The following is a 10,035-nucleotide window of genomic DNA, read 5'->3' on the forward strand; positions in this document are numbered from 1 at the left end:
TTTCTATTTCTTTCTCTTTATTTCTTTTACTGTTAAATAAACTATATCCATTCGTTGGCATCAACATTTAACCTCCTTTGGTTTTAATCTCCTTTTAGGAAATACTTTGACCCCCAGAATTCTTACAGTTTTATTCACAGAGAGTTCTCTTTGATCCTCTGTGATTAGAGTGGATCATAAAAGCACAGATGCAAGAACTCTAACAAGAAAAATCCTACCAGTTCAAGCACTGAGAGCAGGCACATATGCTTCACTGATCGGACTTTCTTATTGCATTACTGCACAGGTACTCCTACCACTGCTACACCGAGTAGTTCACCATCTACTACATACCTATGCCAAAATAAGATTAATAAAATGAGGATTCCCATCTTTTAGTCACCTAATTCTTCTGTTGTTTCAAGTCTGATACTGTTAAACAAAGTCAGAATAAATTTAACCTCAATCAACAGCAAAAAATAATGAAAAAACCCACAGAAAAAAACACCACTTGCATGATTCATCCCATGGACACATTCAAAACAAACGGCACTAAACTTCTATAGAAAGTTTAATAACCAATTCAATTAATTAATTTCTTTGCCTGGCAGATTCAAAATCCCATTTCCTACATCTCCAGATGCACTGGACTGGCCACAACACTACAGAGACCTATATGAAAGGAAAGGTCCTGTTCCCACCTTTATCGTCACAATTGTGCTACAGTGCAGAACATGCAAACTGAAGCACACAGATAGAAATGGGCAAAACAGAGGATGAAGAGGGGAGACAGAGCCACAAGTCTGTAGTGGTGGATGCCACAGCGTTTAATAAGACAACTGCAGAGTCCTGTCACAGCAGCCCCAGGCAGTGCTACAGGCAGGGGGAGGAGTGGCTTGAGAGATGCTTGGCAGAAAGGGCCACAGGGTATTGGTTGACAGCTAGCTCAGTATCAGCCTACCCTCTACTGCCCAAGTGGCCAAGGAGGCGAATGGCACCTAGCCTGTATCAGCAATAGTGGCCAGCAGGACCAGGGCAGTGATCATCTCCCTGCACTTGGCACTGGTGAGACCGCACCTCAAGTGCTTTGTTCAGTTCTGGGCCCCTGACTATAGAAAGGACATTGAGGTGCTGGAGGGTGAACAGAGAAGAGCAACAAGGCTCATGAAGTAACAGCTGAGGGAACTGGTTTTGTTTAGTCTTGAGAATTCTAACCTGTAAGAAAACACTTTCGAAAATCTATTAATTGCAGAGGAGACCTGGAAATGTAAACAAAAAAAAATGTCTGTATAGGTGTCCCAAATAAAGCCATCAAAAACTTTTTCCTTAGATCCGAAAAGCAACACTTGAGTAAACATTAATAATGAGAGCAATGTTACAATTATTGGAAAATTTAACCTTACCTTCAGACTCTTTAAGTAGTTGGATAACATACTCGGGTGAAAACGATTTTCTTCAGCAACCTGTTCATCATATCTTGGTCCTAACATTGTCTTCAAAGGTAAAAACTTCCCTATGAAAGATAACAAAATTTTGCAGTATTTTATGTATATGTACAGTTACAACTTGACATTTCAAAGCAACAGGCTGAGCATGTTTTATACATTCACCTTCAATAATAAATAATTGCAGAAATAGTACAGTCAACAGTAAACTGGAACATTTTTTAATTATGAGTTCTCAGAATTCACAAGTAAGTTTAAACTTTTAAAGGAAATACAGGTCAGTTCACATAAATTGGAGCAATTTAACATTTTTAGCTAACTTTTAGTGTGAATTAAGTTGGAAGGGCTACTGCACAACAGAGTATAGAAAATTTAAACTCAGTACAGTCAAAAACATGAAAACAGCATTTTAAAATGACAGTTTGTCATCCAATCATGTAAACATCAGCTCTGATTACCTGCAAATACAACATACAGTAAAGATCCCTGCAAAAAATTTTAGCAACACTCTGTATAGTCTCAAGTACCTATCTTCCATGAAATAGACATCAGAAACCACAGAAGACAGACAGATGTGGAAACTATGAAGCTTTATGCAATGGTTAGTTCAGGTTAGATGTTAGTGAGCAACATGAGAAACCGCCTCACTTTTTCCCTGAGACTGTTCCAAAATTTACAGCTAAAAAGAGAGTTATTCTGTCATACAAGCAACACTCATGGTAAACAGTAATAAATTGTAGTCACTTCAACTTGTTTGACTGCTAGAAAAATTTTACTTTATTGCCCTTTGCCTTTTCATCCCAAGTTACACACCCTCCATCCACCCTGGTAAAGGCTGTGGGGTCGGATACCTCCCCTCCATTTCCTCATTTCTATCTAATTTTCTCACTTCTTTGTGTTCCTTGTCACCTTATCATTCAGCCTCTCTCTCTATTAGCCCTTCCACTTTAACTTGCAATACTCCTCTGTACAGACTGATTATGCGAATCCTAAATTTACATGATCTAAACACAAAAATCTATCATCACCATTATTTCTGCAAAACAACATCATGCTTGACAGTTTTTTGACTTTGCCACTTGTCACACCCATACTAACATATCTACTCATTCATTATGGAATATGAGGAATGTAACTAAGCTTCCTTAACCCATGGTACTCAAGAATAGGAGCTGCACTGACAAAAGAGTCAATGGCTACAAAAGAAAACCACCATCCTTACAAAGATGCTGGGAAAAGAAAGTAGGAAAAGACAAAGCAGTCTAGTCAGCATCCCTGCAGCATTTAAATACCTACAGACAGCTGTGGAAGTGATGAATATTTCATATAGAGCCCATTTATTATGACTTTCAAAGCTGAAACACAGATGTTTGGAAGTATTTAGGTGCTCAGCTTCTATAAATTCCAGTTTCTTCTTGTCTACCTAGAAAATTTGCAATTTGGTTTTTGTACAGATCCTTGAAAAAACTTCTTCCCTGTGTGCATACAAGCCTCTCATTAAGCATCATCAAGCTACTGAAAATCTAAGCTTTAATTCTAAAAAATGTCTAAACTTTTGAGTAATATGGACAAGTATAAAGGAGGCAGTAGCTACTGTCTCTTCTACAGTTTTGCCTTACATCTTGTGCTAAAGAAGTGATGCAGTAATACCTGATTGCAACTCAACTTAAGCCTCCATTCATAAGCTTTTGAAGATTAAAAAATCATTTGCAGAATTAGGTGATCCAACAGTAACAAAATGATACTTTACATGAACACCAAAGCATCCCAAGTCATTCAAGTACCTCAATTACATTATGACATTAATTGTAACTCTTCAACAGAATTTCCAAATTAACTTCAAAATGTTACTGGAATGCTGACAACAGATTATTACATACTTCCACAATTATGTTCAAATTTTTCAAAGTTCTGGAAAGTGGCTACTAAAAACCATTTTCCAATTTAGTCACCTGTCTAACAGATGGTATTTCTTTAGGCTGAAAAACAGGTAAAAATTCTAAAAATAAGAGCCCAGAATATCAGAGCACAGACATCAAGCAGATAAATCTGAAGGAAATCAAAGTGAAAATGTAAGACATCACATTTTCTACATGTACATGCTGTAATTTTGTCACATTTTTTATCTTCAAATCTAAATTCTAGAGCATACCAGTGAAAAAATACTCTTCATTTAGCCTGCTTTTCTGTGACATGGAAGCTATCAACTCAAAACATGACATACATAATTAAGTATGACCATGGCATGTTTAGATTGAGCATTGATTAGGAAGGCTAGACTGGGTAAAGTGACTGAGGGTAAGGGAATAAAATTAAACTGTAAAATCCACATTTTAAAAAAACCAACATCTCCACAAAGTAATAGCTTACTAATTCAAGAGAACTATGCTGGATCACAGCATCCATTTCACCCACTACATCATCATCAACACAGGCCAATAACAGACAACTAGAAAAGAGAGTAAAACAATGACAATCCATCATCCAGATTATTCTCCCCAACTACAAGCTATAGTTCAGAAACTTCCTGAGCCAGAAGCATTACTCTTATCTAAGGTGCTTTCTCATATGCAATATGGATTCTTTCCATAATATCCCACAGTTCTGCATGCTACATGTGTGTCTAGAACAGGATTTACTAATGTGCAACAATTGAAGAAGGCTGGAAAACACTACTGAGACACTTCTCATACTTCTTCTTCAGTATCTTGCTAGCCCTGGTCATGCCAAGAGAATGGGTCTTCAGTGGTCATGAAAAGCAGATACCTGCTGACATGGTGCTGCCAAGGCAGTAAGACTAAAGCAACCTGATTACTTCAGATCTAAGCATTCAGAGAAAGGTCTTTTCATCAAAATGACTGAAGTTCTACTGCAATGCAATAAATGTGAAAATGTGTTATTCTGAGGATAAAACCAGAAAGTGGCACAGAACTACCAATATTTAAGGAAGTGAACAGGAAAATAATGGGAGACATAGATGAATTCACATTGTCCAGGATAAAGAGTCCCGTTAACCTGAATGAACCCAATCTCACCAACAGGAGAGTTTCAGGACTCATAACTACTTGTTTTGAGGTCATCTAGAAATTCTAGATGCCACAACCATGAGACGAGCATCACAATCAAACACTCAATGAATATGAGTCCACAGAAGCCATAAAAAACTGGCTTAGCAACACTATTACTAATACACTATCAGATGGAAATAAAGTCACATACGGGTACTTAGGAATCTGATTTAAACACTAATTAAAACTAGAATGTAACATATCTTGGAGACAGTAGCAACATCAATTAAATTATCTCCCATAAAACTGCTAGATGTGTTTGAATGCAAAACAGCAAAAAAGGGAAGAAGACCAATGGCATACCATTACTTTTGGTAAGTTGTTCACACTGAAAAACTAAAAATCAGGTGAACAAGAACACATCCTGATAAAGCACACAAAGAAATGAGCCAAGCCCTTTCAGGTTTTATTACTGTGCATTAACTTCCTGTGCATGATTGCATGGAATAGAAAAGAATTACCTTGCAGTTCCTGAATAAACAAACACACAAGCAGTGATGGCACAGCAGATGACACACTGATGACCCTCATTCCTGCTTACTCTAGGTTGCTATTTCTGAGAAACCATGGCTCAAAAGACAGACAAACAAAAGCCACAACTAACAGAGATCAAGAACTTGCTGAGAAGAAAAACACAGAATAAAGAATCATTAGTCTGTTTTTGTTGTGGTCAAAGGCTTAGGCTATCAAATCTCTCTCATTAGATACAAAGTAATGCATGTGGCCATGATCAGAAGAAAGAGATAAGGGACATGAGCACTCCAACAACACTGTTATTTAACAAAGCCAAGTCCAGAGAAGTATAAGGAAATTGTGACCAGTAACCCACAAAATGAACAACTGATGTTAAATACTGGCAAATGCCAAATAATGCATATTGATGATTACCGAGGATTAAACCAACTGAGAAGTCTCACCAGGTTCTAAATATAGTCATCAGTGTCTTCTATTCCACAACCAGCTGCCATCAAAAATGTAAGATAATGTGGAAATGTGGGACAGAAAACACAGGAGTTGTAACTATTAAGTAAATCATGGCACAGCACCAGTTTAAATAGCACACTGAGTAGCACATGTTGTGTTTTGAAAACATACCTTTATATCATCACAGAGAGGGAGGGATATGAAAGGAGTGAAAACTAGAAAATATTGGAGAGAAAAAAAAAATAACTGGAGGCTGGAACTGCTTGCATTATAAAGAAAAGAAGAACTTGAAAAAACTGAAAAGACAGATGTTTGTTTGCTTTATCTCATACCAGGCAGTAGAGGAAACATTCACCTGAAGTCAGTATGATAGCTAACACACAATCAAAAACGTGCGTCTAGATGACACAGAATTCACTGCCACTATACGCCAGAAGACTAGATACTGAGTAACAACCAAGACACTGCGTTATGGGCAAGAATATCCAAGCAGGCAGCGACCACTAACAAACCCTGAAATAGAAGTGTAACATTGGAGTGTTACACATTAACTCATTTTCCAGCGAAAGAATTCAGGAGCACATTGGTGACTGGAAGGGCACTGTCAGTCGGCAGAACGACTAATTGACCCAGGAAAGACCTCAGAGCATTCAGGAAAAAGAGAATCAAACATGAAGAGGCTACACAGAGGACTGGTATCACAAAATTGGTCAGGGTGGAGGGGACCACAGAGGGCCACCTGGTCCAACCTCCCTGCTCAGAAGAGTCATCCTACAGCACATTGCACAAGACTGCACCAGATGGTTCTTGAATATCTCCAGTAAGGGAGACTCGACAATCCCTCAGGGCAATCTGTTCCAGTTCAGTCACCTGCACAGTAAAGAAGCTCTTCCTCCTGTTCAGGTAGAGCTTCCTGTCCATCAGTTTCTGCCCATTGCCTCTTGTCCTGCTGCTCAGCACCACTGAGAAGAGCCCGGTTCCATCTTCCTGACACGCCCCACCCCCCCCCCCCCCCATCTTTAGATATTTATGCACATTAATGAGATCCCCTCTCAGTCACCTCTTCTCAAGGCTGAACAAGCGCAGTTCTCTTAGCTTTTCCTCCTAAGAAAAATGCTCCAAGCCTCTCATCAACTTAGCAGCTGCAGTACGGCACCTTCTGCATGCCTGGCTGTCACATCTCTCAGCAGATGTGACAGAACAGGAAAAGTTTCAACCCGAAACTGAACCAGTACGAAGCGAGAGCCCAGCACTAAGGCTGCGGGGGGCAGGAGAGGGCCGGCACCCCCGCACCTCTGGGTGAGCCCGGGGCGAGTCCGTGTCACACGGGGGCACAGGCCGAGGGGAGGGCGAGCCCGGCGCTGAAGGCAAAGCGCTGCTGCGGGCCGGACTTTAAGGAGAACAGCCGACCAACGGGAGTCAGGTCCGGGACAAACACCGGCCTGGAGCTCGGGGTGGAACACTGCACAGCCGTAGCCCCGGGACAAAGAGCTCCGGCCGGGACAGAGGGACAGAGCGCGAGAAGCCGCGGCGGCCCCCGGCGATGAGGAGCAGCGGGACGGGCGGGCAGCGGAGCGCCGCAGGGGAGGGAGCCGCGCCCGCTGCCGCCCCACGGCCGGGCCGGACTGGGCCGGGCGCTCACCTGCCACGGGCTGTCCCCTCCTGGGGCAGTGGAGCCAGCGCGGCGGGATCTTGTTGTAGGACATGGCGGGGCCCGGGCGGCCCCGGGGGGAAGGGAGGGAGGCGGGGAGGGGGCGCGGGGTGCGGGCGGCCGCGGGGCGCTCAGCGGCCCCTCGCCCGCGGCGCCTCCATTCAGACCCGGCTCCGCCTCGGCCGCCGCCACACACGGAGCGCCGGGAGCCGCTTCCGCTTCCGGGGCTCCGGGACCGGGGGTGGTGCCCGGCCGGGAAGAGGGCAGTGTAAACTGGGGCTCCTCAGCCTGGGGAGCGGGGTTGGCTGGGAGGGGCGGTGGCCGCCAGCTGCTACAGGCTCCTCCTGTTTGTGCAGAGAAGGGCCACAAAGCTGGAGAAGGGGATGGAATGCGAGTTCTGTAAGAAGCTCCTGAGGGAGCTGGGGGTTTTTAGCCTGGAGAAAAGGAGGCTCGGGGGAGCCTTATCGCTCTCTACAACTGGCTGAGGGAGGGCTGCAGCCAGCTGGGGTTCGGCCTCTTCTCTCAGGCAACCAGCAGAAGAACATGAGAACAGTCATAAGCTGCACCAGGGGAGGTTTAGGCCGGACATGAGAAGGGATTACTTCACAAGGATGATTAGGTATGGGAATGGGCTGCCCAGGGAGGTGGTGAAGTCACCCTGGAGGTGTTTAAGGAAAGATTGGACGTGGCACTTGGTGCCATGGCGTTTGGTCATAGGTTGGACTCGATCTCAGAGGACTTTTACAGCCTAATTGATTCTGTGATTCTGAGTGAGCACCTTCGAGCCACTACATGAAAGTAACAGGACCTAAGCTGGAAGCAGCTGTGGGGATCATTTGTCCAGGCACAGGAGCAGTCAGCAAAGGCTGCTGCAAATACAGAGTTTACAGAGATCTCAGGGAAGACTGAGCAGGTGCTTCAAAGAGAATGTAATCCATGGCTACTGAAGTAGCAGGCTGCATCAGGTTTGGGAAATGGCCTGAGTTGAAAATAGCTGGCGGCTTGGACAGGCATAATTCCTCAGCTTTTACTTTTTGCCAGATGTTTCCTTATAGCCAGAAGAGAATGTGGAAGTAGGTGGATCCTTCTAGTAGTGCAGTTTATTCTAATCAGGATGTAACAGGCTTGCTAGTGTAGCAGAGATACCTCTGTCCTGGGCCTTCTGTTTCTTTTGTGAAAAAGTACACCCAGAAAGATGGTGTGCAGAGGGAAAAAAAAAAAAAACCAAACCTTGTTTCTATACAGAATGCCTGTGGAAATTCTCCATGGACTTTAAGAGGTCTGTTACATGGACATAAGAAGAATTGTAGCCCTGAAGTGTTTGTCCATTTGAAAAGAATATTTAAAGTGTGGCCTCATTTAACTCCTGTAGCAACTGAGCCCACACAGCTACTTACTCTCTCCTGCCTGTAGCAGGATGGGAGAGATAATCAGAAAGGTGAAAGTGAAAAAGAACAGGGGTTGAAATAAATATAAGGGGGAAAAAAAAGAATTTCTTTACTATTTTCCACTGGCAGGTGTGTGTTTAGCCATTTCCAGGAAAGATGGGCTTTTGTCATTCACAACGGTGACTTGGGAAGAAAAACACCATAATTCCAAATGTCCCCTCCTTCTCCCATTTTTTTATTGCTGAGAACAATATTATATGATCTGGGATATCCCTTTGGTCAGCTGGGATCAGCTGTACCAGCTGTTTCAGCTTTGTGTCCTGTGCAGCCCCAGCCTGCTCACTGTCAGGGCAGCATGAGAAGCAGAAAAAGTCTTGATGCTGTGCAAGACCCATTCATCTTTAGCTAAAGCATCCCAATGTTTCCAATACTGTTCTGGTCACAAATGCAAAATGCAGCACCCTACAGGCTACTACTATGAAAATTAACTATCTCAGAGATGTCCGAAAGGCTGGATATAAATCTCCGTAGACTGATGTTTATAGAGCAGGTATTTGTTTATTTCAGCGCTGGTGGTGAGTGGGATATCTCCACCTAACTCACCCACCCTTGTCTGTGCTGTGGTATATTTATACAGTAAGTGTTGCTTAGTATCACTATGTCACTAGAGCATCATCACATATGTGCCAGAACTCATTTACATAGAATGATCTCATGGTTATTAGATCATTCTTTGGCACTGTGCTTGCATCTCCCCAATTTGGGGATCGTTGGGGGTCTTTGATGAAGGCTTCCAAAGTCTACTTTGCATCTGAACTTTTCAACTTTGCCTTCAGAGCATGCCCAGTTATGGTGTTCCTTGGTCTGTCTGGTCTTAACTGGCCTAAATTCTTTGTCTTGTGGATAATTGGCTTTGCACTTGCCAATTTTTCATTAGCACTATATTTATCCATCTCTAAAGCTGTCCACCTGGTGAGTTTTTTCTTCTCTTTTTGTCTATTCAGCATTAAGCAACTAGTTAACCGTATACTAGCCATTACATTGTATAGAAAGTTATGATTCAGGTTATATAAGTATCAGGTTATATTGACATATAAAAATTCATTATTTAGATTATATTTATATATAAAAAAGTTATTCAGGTTATATTAATATCTTATAACTGAAGTTATATAAGCACCTTGTAAATTTGATCTAAGTTACATAGGCATTATCAGCCAAAACCATACAGATGGCTTCAGAGAAGCATTAGGAAACAACAGCAATGGGTTATTTTTGTACCTAATTTTCCAGTTACTTACATTTCAGTACTGTTCTGTCTGTTTTGCCATAAGCCAGGTGTCCTGCCTTTACAAGTCAGTAGGTGCCACAACTTGCAGAACTAACCAGAGTTGTGTGTACAGATTTAATAGGAAGCCCTTAGGTTCTGTCAATAGATTAAAGCAATGAAAATAATTTCATCCATCTAGAATTTATTACAAACTTCATTACACATTTTCCTCCTGAATTTTATTAGACATAGTTTCTTCCCTAGAATATCCTCTCAGAGTAATTGAGGTATTCAGTTAGTAGTTTGCATA

General features: G+C 42.3%; 1 protein-coding gene across 1 annotated transcript in view; it reads right to left on the bottom strand.

Moving 5' to 3' along the window:
* RNGTT (RNA guanylyltransferase and 5'-phosphatase) overlaps window positions 1-7,232 on the bottom strand; it is a 171,828-nt gene extending 164,596 nt beyond the window's left edge. The window contains exons 1-2 of the mRNA XM_084202256.1: window positions 7,059-7,232; window positions 1,383-1,492 (exon numbers count right to left, since the gene is read on the bottom strand). Of these exons, the coding sequence (XP_084058382.1) occupies window positions 1,383-1,492; window positions 7,059-7,122 (174 nt within the window). The 5' untranslated portion in view covers window positions 7,123-7,232. The remainder of the gene's footprint in view (window positions 1-1,382; window positions 1,493-7,058) is intronic.
* Window positions 7,233-10,035: the final 2,803 nt, after the last annotated feature.

The sequence above is a fragment of the Fringilla coelebs genome, assembly GCF_963513975.1.
Source record: "Fringilla coelebs genome assembly, chromosome: 3".
Taxonomy (NCBI): domain Eukaryota; kingdom Metazoa; phylum Chordata; class Aves; order Passeriformes; family Fringillidae; genus Fringilla; species Fringilla coelebs.